General features: G+C 40.9%; 1 protein-coding gene across 4 annotated transcripts in view; it reads left to right on the forward strand.

Moving 5' to 3' along the window:
• LOC306754368 (uncharacterized protein) overlaps positions 1-13,440 on the forward strand; it is a 39,034-nt gene extending 25,594 nt beyond the window's left edge. The window contains exons 7-25 of one of the 4 annotated variants that reach the window (XM_079238363.1): positions 2,956-3,143; positions 3,227-3,442; positions 3,624-3,722; positions 5,712-5,746; positions 5,833-5,861; positions 5,990-6,024; positions 6,100-6,219; positions 6,849-6,980; positions 7,548-7,589; positions 7,688-7,825; positions 7,931-8,095; positions 9,028-9,399; positions 9,488-9,964; positions 10,142-10,309; positions 10,581-10,680; positions 10,914-11,075; positions 11,421-11,546; positions 11,627-11,748; positions 13,175-13,440. In XM_079238363.1, coding sequence (XP_079094489.1) covers positions 2,956-3,143; positions 3,227-3,442; positions 3,624-3,722; positions 5,712-5,746; positions 5,833-5,861; positions 5,990-6,024; positions 6,100-6,219; positions 6,849-6,980; positions 7,548-7,589; positions 7,688-7,825; positions 7,931-8,095; positions 9,028-9,399; positions 9,488-9,964; positions 10,142-10,309; positions 10,581-10,680; positions 10,914-11,075; positions 11,421-11,546; positions 11,627-11,748; positions 13,175-13,195 — 2,747 coding nt within the window. In that variant the 3' untranslated portion in view covers positions 13,196-13,440. The remainder of the gene's footprint in view (positions 1-2,955; positions 3,144-3,226; positions 3,443-3,623; positions 3,723-5,711; positions 5,747-5,832; positions 5,862-5,989; positions 6,025-6,099; positions 6,220-6,848; positions 6,981-7,547; positions 7,590-7,687; positions 7,826-7,930; positions 8,096-9,027; positions 9,400-9,487; positions 9,965-10,141; positions 10,310-10,580; positions 10,681-10,913; positions 11,076-11,420; positions 11,547-11,626; positions 11,749-13,174) is intronic. The other 3 variants (XM_079238365.1, XM_079238364.1, XM_079238366.1) reach the window with 3 other exon arrangements.
• The last annotated feature ends 4,779 nt before the right edge of the window (positions 13,441-18,219 follow it).

An 18,219-nucleotide genomic window follows, 5' to 3' on the forward strand; every position in this document is an offset into this window, starting at 1 on the left:
GTTAACCAGTAGAAGGTAACCAATCACCGAACCTTATCCCCCAGGACGACACAAGGATTTCCAAGTAGAAAAAACTCTCTAAAACGACGCGTTTTTCGTCGCCATGGAAACCGAACGGAGAGCGTGCTGGAACTCAACTCAAACATGCGTTTAGGTGATAAAAAACAGTGCCGTTCATTTGTCTGATGAGGATTCAACACTGTAACACTGTAGAAAGCTCAGAAAACTCCAAATACCATAATAGGACCCTTTAAGCCTCTTCCTTCTCCATTATCATCATCAGAGAGGTAGTGTGTAACTCTGTGATGTTTAATAGGGCTGTGCAGTATATGCGGCAAATGGTAGTAACCATAGAAATTTGGACTATGATAAAGATTTGCGCTATTCCGTTTTATCACTGGTTATGTCATGGCACCTGCCTCAACATGGCTGCAAGCATATAGACATCTGAGCAGGACGAGGCGCTATGTCTGATGTGGAGTTGGTTTTGGGTTTAAAAGGTTAGATGAATCTTCAAAATATACTTCACTTCAAGTTTTTAAATTTAGATTTACATATAGAGATGATATATCTTTGTGTAAATTTAAGAGCCAAAAATTAAGCAAATAAAAGTGCTTCCTAAAAATACAACTAAATACTACGTTTGTATGAACTTCTCTTCAGAGAAGCTGAATCCCACTGCAACACTGACACAATAATAGAAAGAATTCCAACTTCATGCCTCTGAAAAATAGATTCCTGTTACAGTGCAACACATAAATCACAAAGCAAACTATAGTGCCTCCTTTTAATTGAGTAATAGTTACTCAGTCTTGTTAATAAAATAAACTGGATTGATTTCATATCTCAAGTCTTTCTGCATTGCATTTCCCCAAAACATTTTAAACCAAATTAACTCTTTTTTTTCATTTGAATATTTTCTATTCAAATGAAGTGCTTTAGATGAAGAAAGAGTATCAAGAAAACATTCATTTTAAACTTTTTTCATACTTTCTCTTATTGTTCTCCTTACTCCTTTCAGTGAGAAAAATTGTGTTTTGCTTTTCCTGCAAACATTTTGCACCTGGGGAGGAATGGAGTCTGCAATTCTCACGCACTGGCTCATTGGCCATTTTGGATCTGTATTTACTCTTATGTGCATTGTTGAGAATATTGTGTCACAACTGTGGGCAGACCTGAACATTGTTAAATTATACATTGCTACTTTGGCAAGACCAGGAAAAACAGTCTCAGGCACAGTCTTGAAACAGAATGGGTCACAAATTATAATAATCTTTTCAAGTAATACATTGGATTGCAGTTTCATGTTTCACTTTCATGTGTAGTGGTGCAACTTGTTCCCACTTGAAGGACTGTTTTTTAGCCTCAATAAAAGTAATGGCATTTCTTACCAGAAAAGGATTTTGCATGAAGATAAACGGCTTCTCTCCAAGGTTAGAGTTGTGAAAACAGTCACTGGAATTTTCATTAAGTTTCTGTATGAACTCCGTTGAATAGGAGACATTTCTCTCCTGCAAGTTGATGTTTCATGGACCGGAAGTGTGTGCAGTCATTTTAGATAATAATCTAGAAAATATCCAGTTTCTTCTCTGCAATCACATTTGCAGTGAGTTCTGTCCTTGTATTTTCAAATTGATCTCATTGAGGTGTGATATTCACTAAGAAGGCCAAAGTATCCACTTTGTCCTTGTCTTCCAAAAAACTCTTCTGGACTGTGTAGTTTTCTGACTTTTGTTGTCCTGAGAAACTTTTTATTGTGGTCCAGGAATGCTGCAGAACTCTGGCTTTTCTTAGTCATCTTGCGCTGGAGTGTATTAGTAGATCATCTGCTTCTGCTTTAGCCTTCTTAAGAATTCTCTCAGCAGCAAGTGTTGATTTGCTGAAGATATTCTGAGAACATTGACAAGTTTTATCCCTTTGCTAATGACCTAAGCATAGTCTTCTGACAGTGCAGAGCACAAAACAGACTGGTGGATAATGCAGTGGTATGTGGTAAGGTCTGGATGATCAGATTTCACATGAGCCACAGCTGCCTTCTCTCTGCAAATCAAGGATTGCAGTCCAGCTGTATGGATGGAGACCATAGACTGCAGACTCATTCCTCTATTTTATGGCTCAGTAGATGTCCTTTCCTGTTGTAAGTGTTTTAAATGCTGTCACACCTAACAAGTCCTCATAGAAATCCTTTCACTCTGCATCATAAAATCTTACAAACACCAAAAGTTGGGCATTATCACTAACTTCCAGGGTCACCTAAATGTGATATACTTCGACATCAAAATATGTGAAACTCTACTTTGTGAGGCCGTAAAAACGTTTTCGCGATATTTTAGAGGTTTTTCAAAATTATGCTGTTTCCTTTTTTTTTTTTATAGTGATATCCAGGTTTGCGCCATTAAAGGGATAATGGAAATGCAGCTATGATTAGTGGTTTTCTTCTGACCCCACAGCTGTTCAGTTCCTTCACATTGCTCACGTGGAAATGTGAAAATACTTTTTGTCCTCAGTTCTACTGCTGATTTTCTTTCATTTGGTTTCTTTAAACATAAGTCAGGATGTTTTTCTTTCTGGAAGACAATGGTTCCCCACCATGCTTCCCATTTTTAAGTGTGGTGGACACTTCTGAACACAGGTTCTTTCTGCAGCTCAAGGTAATTTCTCTGCTTGATGTCCATGATCTGACTTTTCTTCCCCACCACCACAAGATCCGCCTTACCACATAAATCTGCTCTTTGTGTGTGGTGGGGATAAATGACTAAATGACATCCCCCTGCAGGAATTGTCCAATTGGAAGCTCTGACCTGCTAGTTACTTCCAGGTGGAGACGCCTTTTAGTGGACAGGCAACAAGTAAACTTAGATTACAAGAACAGAAATATTCCATTTATGTAGTTTATCCTCTCATTCTTTATTTTCCTTTTCCAGTGTGTTTATCAGACATATGGTGTCTCTACAGGCAGTCTTTCTCGCAGTGGTCTGAAGCGTCCACATGATGCTCGCGGTCGTCCACATGATGGTTTGTCTAAGAGCTCTACTGATGGCAGCCACTCTCCATCCTCCTCTGCTGCAGGTCTCGACTCCAAACATCCTCCCTCTAAAAGTGTGAAGATTATGACAAAGCCAACTGTGAAAACAAGCAAGACGGTGCGTACCCAGCCAGAATCCTACAGACCCTCTCCCCCTTCCAGGTCTGAATAAACATGAGTACATGCTTTGTGTGTGTCCAGTCTGTTAAACCTCCACCAGCCAAGAAGAAGAAGAAAACAGCAACTGCATCCGCTCAGACCTCAAGCGTAGCAGATCGTCTGGTTTATCTGACTGGCATCCCGATGGACGCCACAGAGCAGGAAGTTACTGACTTAGTGGGATCATTTGGAAAGATTAACAATGTGATCCTGATGGCGTGTTCAGAGGAGGAGAGTGAGAAGAACCAAGGACAGAAGGTTTGTTTTAATTCTTCAGCTCAAACAACTTTATTCATTTCTGAAATACAGTTCAGTTTGGAATCTGCCAGACGGTTTGCATAAAGACCATCAGTGATGCAGCTGCGGCCATAGTTTCTGTCTGTCCATCACGAGGCCATGACATCTTCTCTTCTGTCATGATTCTCCTTTCCTGTTGCAGGCATCTGTGTGCATGGTGAAGGCTGAGGACGCCCAGGCCCTGGCTTCCTGTCCACAGCTCTGCATCAGACAGAAGGAAATCACAGCGTCAGTTGCAGAGGTATGATGGTGTTTATCTGGCTGTAGGGAGGCAGAAATGGAGCTTCATGGAAGGATGGTTGTGCTCATGTATCCAATTTTTTCCTGTTAAACTGTGTTTTTTGCTTTTACTGGACTTCATACACACTGGGATGTTGGTTGTGAGTTGAACTTGCAATCTGAGAGACTGTAATTATGTTGAAGTACATTCATATTCCACTGGAAATTTTTCATAGCTATAAAACATGCACATCCACATTTTGCCTTCCAGTTATTTCGTGGCATGTGAATATCTCATTTCATGAATGAATTACAGCCTCAGACTCAGAATGCAATTCTGATCCTTTCTGAGAAACTCAGTCCTTGTCCACACGTAGCAGTTATGGCACAAAACAAAGATATTTTTCTCCGATTTGGCCTGTCATCCACAAGGAAGTCCCTCCCCACTTTTCAAAATAAAACCGTAGGCGCGCTGCTTACTGAACACATTAACTCTTTCACATTTACACCAGCATGGATGTCCTTGAAACTATGATGCCGTTATCTGTCATTTAGGCTGTTGTGGTTTTTTGTTTTCACAAGCTCAAATACCGCTCCACATAAACTATCATAAAGGACGACATTAAGGACAATTATTTCCACCACCTAACCAGATCACACTGGAGGGATGTTTCGTGTTGGTGGAAGTGAGATGGAAGGTTATTCTGGTTGGACAGGGTTAGGGGCGCTACTGCCGCCTAAAAGTTTCTTAGGCTTATGAATATGCAGATACGTAGGTATGTATTTGTTTTTGAAAAACAAAGTCTTGTGAAGTCATTTTTTTACCGGCCGAAGGGGGAAGGATGTTCAGTTTTACAAAAACCCAGGTACATGTGGACAAGGCCTGAGTCAGACTTGGTAATGTTTACTACTGTCTGCAGCGGTAATCGTATACCAATAACAGACGGTGGTTTTCAGATCTTGCCACAGATTCTCGATGGGATTTAGGTCTGGGCTTTGATTGAGGCATTTTAACACATGAATATGTTTTGTTTTAAACCGTTCCATTGCAAGATCGTAAGCTGCTGTTTACAAACACTCTCCATCTAATCTGACTGAGGTTGAACTGTTTTGCAAAGAAGAATGGGCTAGTATCTCAGTCTCTAGATGTGCAAAGCTGGTCTAGACATAGCCCAAAAGACTTGCAGCTGTAAATGTAGCAAAAGGCAGTTCCACAATGTATTGACTCAGGGGGGCTGAATACTTTGGCAAGCCACTACATTAGCATCTTAACGTTAGGTCCATGGGGTCCGCCATCGTAAAACAAACACCAAGTGTGTGTAAAACTCATATGTCCCCTGAAATAAATCTAACAATAGATGGGTAACTGTAGTTAATGATCCTGGTAAAATGGGATTCCAGAAGAGCATGTGTCAGATCAGATTATTACAGAATTCTGATTACTCCCAGATATCTGGTGCTCAGTATTTTATGTTAGGATTTAACAAGATGTGGAGGAACACCACTCAGCTGCACATCTTGGTACTCTAGACTCCGTGTCATGCCTTATAACCATCTATTGCATGGATCTGAGTTGTTCAATCCGCTTATACCATGGTATAACAAATGTTAACTTCTTTTTTTTACAAAACTCACTAAATACACTGAAGTATAAGAACTATTTTATGTTGGCTTAGATTTACTTTTTATGCTAAACAAGCTATGCTAAGGAAGTTTCTCTCATCCGTCAGAAGCCAGCTGATCTGAATCAGTTGATTAACATGTTGCTATGGTGTCGCCAGTAACAGAGTGAATACTTGTTTGTGAATACAGTGAATACAGTGAATACAGTGCTTATATATGAAAGTAATGCATGCCAGTTGCCATTAGAATTATCTCTGATCCTGATATAAATACAAATGGTTGCCTGAGAACGTTTTTAAATTCTGAAATAGTTTGTGGTAGATTATTGTTTGTAGATAAATTAATATTTAATCACTTTTAATCAGATTTTGTACGTTTCCTCTTGCAGAAAGCCAAAGATGGAGTGTGTTTCGATGCCAACAGGTTTGTCAGTTAACTCTACATGCTCTACAGTCACTCAGCTGATTTCAGTGGGATTGATCCTGTTCTTTCCACTCCTGTCTTTACAGCAAATCGACTCCAGATCAGGACAAAGCTGGTAGGAACCTGTCCTTGTGTAGAGAAACTATATCAGCCTACTTTAACTACAAACTAGAGAGTTTTTTAACTTTTACATTTAACTGGATGTTAAAGCTATTTCCTCTCCCGTCCTTTTACTTCACCCAGTAGAAGCTAAGGCTGACAATAAGGCTGAAGATCAGGTACGTGATCCAGATTATTAGATAAAATTCACTAGAAAAGCAGATTGTTTACACCTCAACATTTGTCTGAAACAGAAGTGTAAGGTGTTGATCACAGGGCTTCCTGCATCTGGTTGGTCAGAGAGTGACATCATGGAGCTGGTCCAGTCTTTTGAGACGCCTTCTGACATCATCCTGGCACCACACATCGGAAAGGTTAGCATTGACTGCATCATAAAACAGGAGAAGTTGTGACCTCTTTCCTCTGAGGTTCTTTCTTAGACTTTCTATCGAAGGCATAGAAATAACTCATAATTTTAATGTCTTCAGATGTAAAAACAAAGTTTTACAGGTTACAGAGTAAAGCAGCAACACAGGGATATAATAAAATCAGCTAGATATTCTTTATACGTTAAAGTCAGCTCATAACTTTGCTTTTCTGGATACATAAAGTTATTGAATTTTCCTAACATGGTCTTTGGTGTTAAAACAAAAACAGAGACAAAAACCTCCAGAGCATGAAATCACATAATTTAAGCACATATACATTTTATATATAAATCACAAAATATCAGTCCAAAACAAATAAACACTTATCAAAGCAGTAAACAACACTCACTTTGTTCCATAAAGTTTCTTAATGTGGCTTTTAAAATGTCTTTGACAAGTCTTGCAAGTTTTGTAGGTCGGCAAAGAATTCCATCCTATAATACCTGTATAAATAAAGGAGTTCATGACTGCAATTATTAACTTGTGGCACTGAACAAGAACATATGTTAGCTCTTTTGATTTTGCTATCTATGAACCATTGTGTTTTTGTTTAAGTTTGTGTTTTTGGATTTTAGGCTCTGGTGTCGCTGTCGGACCTGGAAGTTGCTGAGGAGATGGTGAAGGTCCACAGTTTCAAACCTGTAAAGATTAATGACAGCGAAGTAAAACTAACTCTTGTCAAACAGCACATCAGCTTGAACACACCGGTATGTCTGTTGTCTTCTTCCAACCCCACTGATAAAGATGTGTAACCCTTAAAAGCCCACTAAATATATCAGATGTACTACTCATATCACCAACATCACCTCATATCTCAGGAATGTTCGTGTGGAACTGTGATGGACATTTTACCCTTAAAGTAATCTACAGGCATTTTCCAGTATTTATATCCCGTCCAGGAGGTTTACGATCCAGCCACTATATCCGTTGTTTATTCAGACTCTAAATAGTATGAGCATACAATGATCCATAATAACACCATTATTGATCAGATTTTCATCACTATGTTGCTGAGAGACCTCTATTCACCTAGAAATGAGAATGATGAAGACAGTTCCTATCAAACCTTCCACCAATCAGAGCTTAAAGATGCAGTGATGTCCAATCAGGACCAGCCAAAGGTCAACTAGTGAATAGAAAAGAAGAAATGAATGGTTCTCTATGGTGGCTGTGGAGTTGTGGTTTTAAGTGCTAATTAATATAGATCTTCTGGTGTTCTTTTATTGCTCTTTAATAAACTTGATGTAACAACAAACTTTCCCCTCCTCACATAGGTAGCTCTTTATAATATCTTCATGGGTTCAGTGGATCCCTTTGTGAGTATAACTGCTACTTTTGGTCTGTAACTGGAAGAGTTGTCTGTGATGGCTTTTAAGTTGTTATCGTAACTTTATCAAACATGTCTGCCCTGCAGGAGACTTCAGGTCTGGCTGGATGGAGCAGCCTGCTGGTCATTAGGAATGTCCCAGACACACCATCAAGCTCCACTGAGGTCCTGAAACTGGTGCGACGCTTTGGTACAGTCATCAAAACTCTGGTGCTCAGTAACATGGTGAGAACTGTTTGAAACATGCTAACTTGGTGCTTGATTCAGCAGTTCAGTCTATCCCAGTTTGATCTGACCAGAATAAACATGCTGCTTTCTCCTCTTCATCAGGTCATTTGTGAGATGGCGACTGCAGCGATGGCCTTATCTGTTTACAAACGCTTCCAGATGTTTCCCTGCATCATCCAGAGCAACCCTCTTTTTTTCTCCCGTAAGCCGGACCCTAAAGTCGGCATGCAGACGAAGGTCATTGCTGCGTTTCGGGATCTATCTGAGGTCAGTTGTTGTGTCTTTTTAAGTGTTTCATGTTTTTGGAGCTTTGCACAGCTGTGAGCTAGTGGATGAAAATATACCATGTTTAGAAATTACAGCTTGTATATTTAAAGGATCACAAAGGTTATTCTGCCAGATGAAAAGCCTGCTAATATTGTAAGACCTAAGGGACAGGTATTGTTTACCACATTTATTGATCTTTTACCACATTTTTACCTGTATTGGTGAAAAGCTTAAAATCAGAGATATATATGTGCAACTGTTTGACAGGGAACCGGACCTGAGACTGTAATAGAAGGTTAAGCAGGAAGAAAAAGGAGTGCATAAAAAGAGCATGATTTGAGGAAATGTCTTTTTTTTTTTTTTTAAACCTTAAAAGTATGTCAGTGTGGCTTCTCTGTAAAATTATGACTTCTTCCTGCAGACACAAACATATGGGTTTGCTGAATGACCTTGACGTTTAGACCTCTGGTACTTATTAGGATTTACTAAGGCACTGGTGTTAATGTACACAGCTGAATGAGTTGCTGCTGTATGCTTTGCGTAGTTCCGTGGAGGCTTGATGTGCAACTTTTCCAGACCTGACTTGCACCCCAGCTCACAGCTTAGTTATACAGAACTACAGAAGTTCCAAATTTCTCTAGATTCTCTCGAATTTGTTACAAAAATTCAAAGGAAGATTCCCACCACAACAACTTAACCCTAAGCTCAAGTGCGAGAGCACATTTCACCCATGTCAGGCATGCCGCCCTACCATACGCCGACAAAAATCCAGCTTTACTATTGGAACTCATCCTTGCTGCCAACAGCCCCTAAGATGGTGCATAACAAGAGAGGCCCACTGCAGTGCCAAGGAAATGCTGCTGCTCAAGAAGAACATAAATTTGCTACCACTGAACTCAGGTCATATGACTGATATCTCTGTTTGGATGTAGGATAAACCTGCAAACAGGGATGGCAGCCAGACAGCAGCAGAAGAAGAGGGAACAACACACGAAGAGAAATCAGAAGCTCTGCTGCAGGGTACGGAAAGAGACAGTGATGAAAAGATGGAGAAGACAGCCGAAGAGGAAACTTTGGGAGAAAATGATGACAGTATTAAAAAAGAGGACCATATGATTTGTGAGTCTCCAGCTGCACCCGATGCAGTGATGGACATGAAGGAAACATCAGCTGCTGAAGAGAAGAAGGATGTTGCTTTATCTGAGGAGAGAAATGAGTCCATGTCTGCTGGAGGAGAGACACAACCCCCCTCTACTGAAGACCATTCATCCCCCCAGCAGTTGAACATGATTGAACTCCCCAAGGTAACACGTCCAGTAAGGTAGAGACTCCCAAACTGATTCATTAATCGAAGTTTTAACATGTTGTTCTTTTAAATCCCTGTTTGACTAGATGACTCAGGCGATGGTGAATGCTCTGCTGGTAGAGTGCAGAACGAGAACCGCCGGTCTTCCCAACAAAACTGCAGCACCATCTGCTGAAAAATCACAGGGAATAGAAACAGCTGAGCAGGCAAGAGAGTCAGCCACACAGGAGGAGGAAGAGGAGAAGGAGAAGCAGCAGAGGGACAGAAAAGACTGGAACTCCAGTAAGGAGAATGAGGAAAAGGAGAGAGAGAGGAGGGAGAGGGAAAAGAGGGCCTGGGAGAAGGAGAGAGCCAGGAGGGATAGAGAGCGAGCTGAGAAAACCAGAAAGGAAAGGGAGAGGAGGCTGGAGGAGAGGAGGGAGTGGGAGAGGAGAGCAAGAGAGAGGAGGGAGAGAAGGAGAAGCTATGATGAAGGATCCGGCTTTAGGTCCTCCTACCGGTCTGAGGGGTACAGGCAGACCTGGAGGGACGGACGGTACGAAGAGGAAGCCGAACCCAGGAAGGTGTGAACACACCTACACACACCGATCTACACTAATACATACCAACACACACTGATATACTCTGTACACACTAACACACACTGATGCACACCAGAAACACTAACACACACACTGATACACATCGACACACAGATGAAACCGTGGTCAGTCTTGTCTGATTCTGGGTCTGTGTCGTAGACTCAGGTAGAGGATGAGGAGTCTGAAGACTTCCCCTTCAACATGAGCGACTTTGTGACAGTAGATGAAGTGGGAGATGTAGCAGACCTTCCTTCTCCCACTGTTGCCATGGAAAAGCAACAGGAGCAGCATCCCCAACCTGGACAACAGGCTGCTCCAGAGGTACATGTAAGTGCCACCATTACTCTGGTTCACAATAAACACGGTAACAAATACTGTGATCGATTTATCCGAAAGACTCTGCCTGATTTCCATGTGGTGTCATGTGATCAGCTCAGGAAGGAAAACGTGTGTGTGTGTTTATGCTTCCGTGCTTTCGTGAGATAGGACAGTAGAAGAAGAGTTGTTCCCTCCAGACTAACAAATGAACCCCTCTGGCTGGGATTGGGATCAAGACCTAAACCTTCTCATTATGAATCTGTTTAAACGGCTCTTTCAGGACACGCCCCCAGAGGTTTCTGAGACCCAGGAATCCTCAGGATTTCCTGCACCACCATGTCAGTCTGAAGAGCCCCACGATGAACTTAGACCTGCACCAGGTATGGTCTCACACTCAGACCAGAACCAGGTCCATTGTCACACTCAGACCTGGATCTGGTCCCATCTCACTCTCAGACCTGTACTTGGTTCAGTCTCATGCTCAGACTTGGACCAGGTACAGTCTTACACCTGACTTGGTTCAGGTGTAAGACTTACACCAGTCTTACACCTGAACCAGGTCCTTTTTTAGCTGATTTACTGGTCTGTTTCCTCTGACGTGTGTGTTTCTCAGACTCTGAGCTGACAGCTGGTCTGGGAGCTGGACCTGTCTCAACTCCAGCAGACTCATCCTCTAACAGCTCAGCTGGTGAGAAGGCTGATGATAGGACAGACAACAGTCATCTTCTTCCCAGCGACGTCATGTCCATAAAGCAGGACAACGAAGCAGAACCAGGTCAGTTTAGTTTTTCTTGATTCAGAAAGTCCAGAGGTCAGAGCAGTGTTGCTTAGTGGTCAGAAGGTCTCTTGTGGAGATGCTCAGATAATCAGAGGTCCCACATACAGTCCATGTCCACAGCCAACATGTCTTCCCTCAAATCAAACCATTAATATTGGGATGTAAAATGCAAATAAAAGCAGTATGTCATCCAGTCACATCCCAGTAGAACATAAACACACTTCATGGAAACCATCTGAAGTCTGAGACATCTGAATAACTGGGTCATGTGGTATAAAACAAGGGCCGGGCAGGTCTTTACTGGTCCTCATGCTGCATCTTGAACACATTTGTCTCCAACAGAAAAGCTGGACATGGCTGAAGACCCCAACAACACCGAAGAGCAGAGCAAGAAGACAGAATTAAAGATGGAAGTTACCATGACAACAGAGCAGCCCCTCCCTCCTTACGACTCCAGTAAAGCTGTTGGTAAGAACAGGTTCAGTTCTGTTAAGGCAATGGTGGGGACGGCGTGCTCATGTCGGTGCTGGTTCTGTTTGTGTGGACAGGTTTGGAGTATCTGATCCCAAAGACAGGCTTTTTCTGTAAGGTGTGTACTCGCTTCTTTACTGGGGCCAAGACGGCTGAGATCAACCACTGCAAGACCTTCAAACACTACAAGAACCTGCAGGTGAGCAAGACCAAGTCCAGGAATATTAACTTCTCCCCCAGAATGTGCTGAAGTCTTCATCCTCCTTCACTAGGAACAGTAGTATGTAGCTCTTTGATGGATATCTGACCCTTTAGGTGACCCACAGATGTTTTCCAGCATTTATATCCTGTCCAGGATTGTAAACAGAGGACAAAGACCTCTATTTTCACCTAAAAATGATGATGAAGACAATTCCTGTCAAACTTAACACTAATCAGAGAGCTTAAATTGAAAGTAATGTCCAATCAGAAGCAGTCTAAGATCAACAAGCGAGCAGAAAAGAAACTAATATAATCTTGGCTGGAATAAAGCCAAGATGATATTTTGACACTCTTGAGGTGGAGTTGGTTTTGTGAGAAAAAAGGGGAAATAATTAATAGCAGAAATAAGTGGTAATGAGGACAAAGTATATTTTATTTATAGGCGCCTTTCAGGACGCGCAAGGTCACCATGCAAATTAGATCAAAATAAAGAAAAGGAAGAAAAAATAATATAAAAACAGCATTATAGGGAACCAGTGGGATCATTCGAGCCCCTTAACTAATGGAAGACATCACTCTGAATAGGTGATTTCAGATGGGATTAAAAAGGTGGAGAGTGAATCACTGTTGAATGCCAGTTGGCATAGAATCCTATAGATGGAGGGCTGAGCGGCTGAAGGTTCTCCAAGCCAGCAGGTGGGGTAGTGAGTTTAATGGAGGAAGATCTGAGAGTATGGCTGGGGGGAGCTCAGTGAGATGCATAGCACTGAGGTTGTAAATAGCCTTCAAGTGAGAAGTAAAAGTTTTTAGATGATCCAGAATTTAACTGGAAGCCAGCGGAGTTGTTTCGGAACAGGTATAATATGACAGGAGTTTCTGAAAATAATAATACAAGTGGAGCTGGGTGTCATCAGCACAGCAATGAAAATGAATTTATGGAAAATATTGCCAAGGAGGAGGAGGTATATCATGACTGAGAAGTCCAGCCTCTGGTGTTAGATAATCCAAGTGTGTTAACCTGCCAAGAAGGACAGTATGGGTGCTCAGGTCAAGAAGAATGAACAGGTTCTTTGTGAACAAGGGGATGGAAACTAGACTGGAACTATTCATGCAGATTATTTGGAGAAATGTGTTCATGGACCTGGGATGCAGTGGGGTTTCTTTCCCCAGGATTTTGGCAAGGAAATAAAGAATGGATTTTGATTGTTTGTCAGCACCGGGTTTCTTTAGAATGGGTTTTATTACAGCTGATGTAAAACATGAGGGAGCAGTGCCAGAGGTGAGAGAGGAATGAACAATGGCTGTTTTTATAGTAGTATTACTCACATGTGTGAGGTGAGAGAACAATCTGCAGGTTGAAAATGCTTGGTCACAGTTGATCTAAACAGGTTTGTTTTTAACTGTCTGCTTTTCCTTTTATCCAGAAATTCCTGCAGACAGAATAAATCATGGTCATGGAACCGGACTGAACCTGGACCCCTGGATGAACCGGATCTGTGGGTCTGACTCCAGCAAAGGTCCAGATTTACATGTTGCTCACCAGTTTGTTTGTTTTTTTTTTTTATATAAAGTCTCAGTCCAGTTAGTTAGTTCTGATTTTCTTTTCCTCACAAAGTTGATGAGAAACTGCAGTGATGCTGTTCCTGATTTAACCCTGTCCAGTCAATAAACTGTTTTTTACTCAACTCTACATGTTTGTATCGTTTAGTTGGACTGAATTAAAACATGCAGTTAGTTCAATGTGCTTTGTTAATGCTGGGGTAGGTAATGTTGCTCAGACAATTTTTTTTACTCTGGGTGAAATGGTTCCTCGTCCTGATATTAGTCTATACATTTTGTAACCATGAACAATAAGAAATATAGTTAGACCTCAGTTTACTGTAAATCTGTAAAAACTGACCAAACGTTCAAACTGAATTGGAGTTGTGTTCATTTCTTATATTTCATAAGCTTCTTCTCCTGGCTCCCCTCCTCCCCCTCCCACAGCGCATACCTAAGAGCCACACCCTGCTTATCAATAGCGTGTTAGGATGAAAATACAAAGAAGTGAAAAAGAAACTCGGAAGGCAAACATGGCTGAGAAAATGCAGGAAGGATTTCCCCAACCTGGCTCGGTTTTTTTGCCTCCTCCTGATAAACAGCCCGAGAAAGAGAAAATTGTTGGTGGAAAAAGCTGTGAACTAGAAAAGTCACTAGGAGAGCGCAAACATTTGTTAAAAAAGTTCCCGGATCACTGCCAACATGAAATCAGGTGGAAGGAAGCTGGAGCATCCAGAGAGAACCCACACACGGGGAGAACATGCAAACTCTACAAAGAACGGCCACTGTTCCAGCCGATGATCAAACCAGCGACCTACTTGCTGTGAGGCCACAGTGCCCAACCACTATTCCACTGTGCAGCCCAGGAGGGGGATCAATATGGTATTAATTAGTTTTAATGAACACATTGTACTTTTTAATTCAATTTTATGTTCAGTACATGAACTGGTTGTTCCTTTAGTAGCACTGACTGATTTATTGATTTTTTTTTTAGACAGAAAGTGGTGATATAAGTTTTATTTTTATATTTTAATTTTTTAAAATTTTATATAAGAGTGAGGGGCGAGAGGGCAGAATTCTACCAGGTGGAACTGTTTTTTTTAGGAGTCTGTGTTTCAGCCCATCAGACCTTCTTTAAGACACAGCCAAGCTAAGCTTGAACATTCATGCCAAAATAAAAACTGATAATTTCAGGATTTTGTCTCTATATCTGACTTGACAATGCTGCGAGAAAACGCCATGTGGGGAGTCCATCCATGTCAGGAGCCGCCCCAGGAATGACTAACAGAGACACAGCCACAGGGAACACCCAGGCTGGGGCAGGCCAGGGGCCACACAACAGCCACATGGCTGCAGTGCAGAACCCTTAGCAACATCCCTGGCAGGATGACCCCCTCCACAACGACCCTGCCAGTCAAACAGGTGCAGCCCCTGACACGGAGGGTCCCCATGAGGAGCAAGAAACACTGGAGCTTAAAGGTTAAAAAGATAAAGACACAAGATAAAATAACTAAATCAATTATTCTGTAAAACAATAACTAGAACAATAAGATTAAACCTAAGTAATATGTAAATACATAAAAAGTACATAAAATATGTCATAAAATTAGGTAAGACAATGAAATATGAAAGATTAAAAATAAAAATTAATAAATAAATACGTAAATGTATTTATTTAAAAATAAATAATCAGACAAATAAATAAGAAAAGAATAAAAATTCAAGTAAAAGCTAAACTAAAAAGGTGGGTCTTGAGCCTCTTTTTAAAACATCTACAGTCTCTGCAGCCCTGAGGTCCTCTGGCAGGCTGTTCCAAAGGTGAGGACCATAAAACTGGAACGCAGTCTCGCCTTATGTTTTAGTTCTAAAAGGCCGGTACCGGATGACCTCAGGGTGGGTGACCTAAAACAAGGTCAGATAAATCAGAAGGCCCAAGACCATTAAGACGTTTGTAAACGACTAAAAGAACCTCAAAAACAATCCTGAAACTCACAGGGAGCCAATGCAGCGATTTTAAAACAGGTGTAATGTGTTCAAGCCCTCTGGTCCTCGTCAGAACTCATGGTGCCAACTTCTGGAGTAACTGCAAACTGGAGGTACTCTACTTTGGAAGACCAGAGAGCCGGGAGTTACAATAATCTAGACATAAAAGCATGCATCAGCATCTCCATACTGACAACAGTGAGGAATGGGCGGACTCTGGCAATTTTTTTAAGATGATAAAATCCCGTCTTTGTGACATTTCTGATGTGTGGAATAAAATTCAGCTTAGAGTCACATGAAACGCCAATATTTATCACACACTAAGAGGGATGGAAACCTCGCAGTCTGCATGAAATTATCTCTCTCTTGTCTTCAGGACTGATAATTAAAACCTCAGTTTTGTCCTGGTTGAGCTGTAAGAAATTCTCTGTCATCCATAACTTAATATCTAAAATACAGTTTAAAAGGGTATTAATCGGCTCTAGGTCATCAGGAGACACGATGATGTAAAACTGTGAAAAGCAACGCTGTGTCTCCTGATGACGTCCCCAAGGGGCAACATGTACAGATTAAAAAGTATTGGGCCTATAATTGATCCTGGGGGAACCCCACACTGGATTTCATGGGTTCCTGAGGAGCATGTGTCCAAACTTACCAAAAATTTTCGATCTGTGAGATAGAAGTCAAACCTTTTAAAGCAGCACCTGAGATGGCCACCAGACAGTTGTGTTGCATTCGTTTCCATGGTTACTCAGCGGGCATTCAGATAAGCCACGTTGATAGAACCAAACTCCCTCTTAAATGAGCCAGATTGATCAAGTTAAGGCAGGGTTCTCCTTAATCCAGCTCAGGTTGGTCTGATCCTCTGTTGCTGATATAAAACCTCCTCATGTTGTTAATAATAGGATACGTGTACATGTTCTGATGAGTGTAACTCAGGACCAACTGGTTCAACTGGTTCCTTGTAGGTTTGCAATCTATTGTTTTTACTGCCACAATGCCATTCTGATGTCCTCAGTTATTTTAACCACCTGGAAACGACATGACAAAATATTCACACTGGGTCCAACTGCTGTTCTGCTTTAGGTTTGATCCTATTTGTTCTGCTTTTTAAGTGTCACTAGATTAGAAATATACATCTAATAAATTCCACTAACTTGTTAAAATAAACCATTTTTATTTTGTTGGAAAAAGTTGGAGCCTGAGTCCAGACGTTTCAGCAGTAAAAGGAGGGATCAGGTACGTGACATATGAGCATAAAGTAAGCAGTGAAGTTTACCTCTTTCAGCAGGAGATGAATGATAAGGAAGCAGAAATGCACCTGTTCAACAGGTTGGAGAGGTTTTCTGGGTGAAGGAGGGCTGGTGAAGGACGGAACAAGCAGAAAAACAATTAAAGGAAAACAGATGTATGGTCATTGCTGAGGACGTCTTCTTCACGAACGCTCCTCATCCTCACAAACAGCTGAGTTCAGGTAAGTCAGAAGGAAAATTGTCAGTGAATTCAAATGTTTTGTATTATAAACTTATTTAGAGTCATGTCTTGTCACAGTGTTGTTCAAACTTTTTTATAATTAAAGTTAGTCACATGAAACCATAGAGACAGGATGAAGCTTCAGGTTGAACATATTTTTCACCACATGATGTGTCCAAATCTTGTGGGACACATTATTTTGTTTATGTCAAATGGTCATACAATGATCATCTAGCATCTGTAAGTTTGGACTTGAACTCTGCATCTAAAATGTACAATTCAGTCTCATATTTTTATTTAATAATCCACAAACTGACATTTCTTATCTTGTTTTTGAAAGTCCTGACTTGGTTTCTAACCTATACATAAGCTTTTAAGATTAAGAGTTAAAATCAAATACAACTTTATTGTCATTTTACTGTACATACAACATTACAGACAAGATAAGAGGATCCACTAAAATATAAAACAGATCTAAAACCATGCACACGTCCCGAGACATTTTTTAAAATGGCAAGATTTACCTGACACGTTGAATGATGCGTCTGTAGCAACAATCTGTGATATAAAATACAGTTCACAGTTAAAGGGACCTGTTGGAAAATTACTGAATGAAGCTATTGATCAAAATCTGCTGGTTCTGCCTTCAAAGCTCTGGAAACCTTGTCCTGATGGCTGCATAGGGCGTGATGAGTCCTTTACCAGATTAGAGTCCTTAAAAACTCCTACCCTTTTTCTGTGGCTATTGAACTTTAAAATATTTTTTTTAAAATTCATATAAAAATAAAGCAAAAAAACAAAACAAAAACACACACACAAGACGAAAATAGAGAAAATAAAGGCTGTGCAAAATGTGGCAGGACTAGCTGAGCAATTAGGTAGTGATTTGAAGTGTGCAAGTCACGTGACTCAACAGCTCTTGATCTTTGAATTGTTAAAAAATTCATATAAAATAGCACACGATGAAAATAAAGAAAATAAATGCCTTGTAGCACTCACAGACAAATGTTGAATAGTTTAAAATTGTTTTGCTTTCATAGCCCCTGTGGTTGAACGGATAGTTATTTTTAAACTCTGCAATCTTTAATCTGCTGACGGTCCCTAACTATCCGCCGGTAGGGAAGACCACTGCGGTAAAATTGGCTGTCATGACCCACTACAAAGCAGCGTAGGGTCGCCAATTTATAACGAGAAGACTGGGTTTTCGAATATAGATGGAAGGTATAAAGTTGAGAAGACCGTTGCATCGTGCGTCTTAACGCCACGACGAAGCGGCTTCGGGTCGGTGGACTGGTTGTCCGAATATCTGTTGAACATCAAACTAACTTTTCATCGGTATAGCAAATGTTTATTTCTGTTTTTACAAAACTTGTTAAGTTTGCAAAAGTAGGCCTATAATAACTATTTTATGTTTGCCTCGATGCCGTTTTTATACTAAAGAACCGTTGTCAAGTAGCGCTTCTCTCATTCACCT

This window comes from Telmatherina bonti, assembly GCF_933228915.1.
Source record: "Telmatherina bonti genome assembly, chromosome: 3".
Lineage (NCBI taxonomy): Eukaryota > Metazoa > Chordata > Actinopteri > Atheriniformes > Telmatherinidae > Telmatherina > Telmatherina bonti.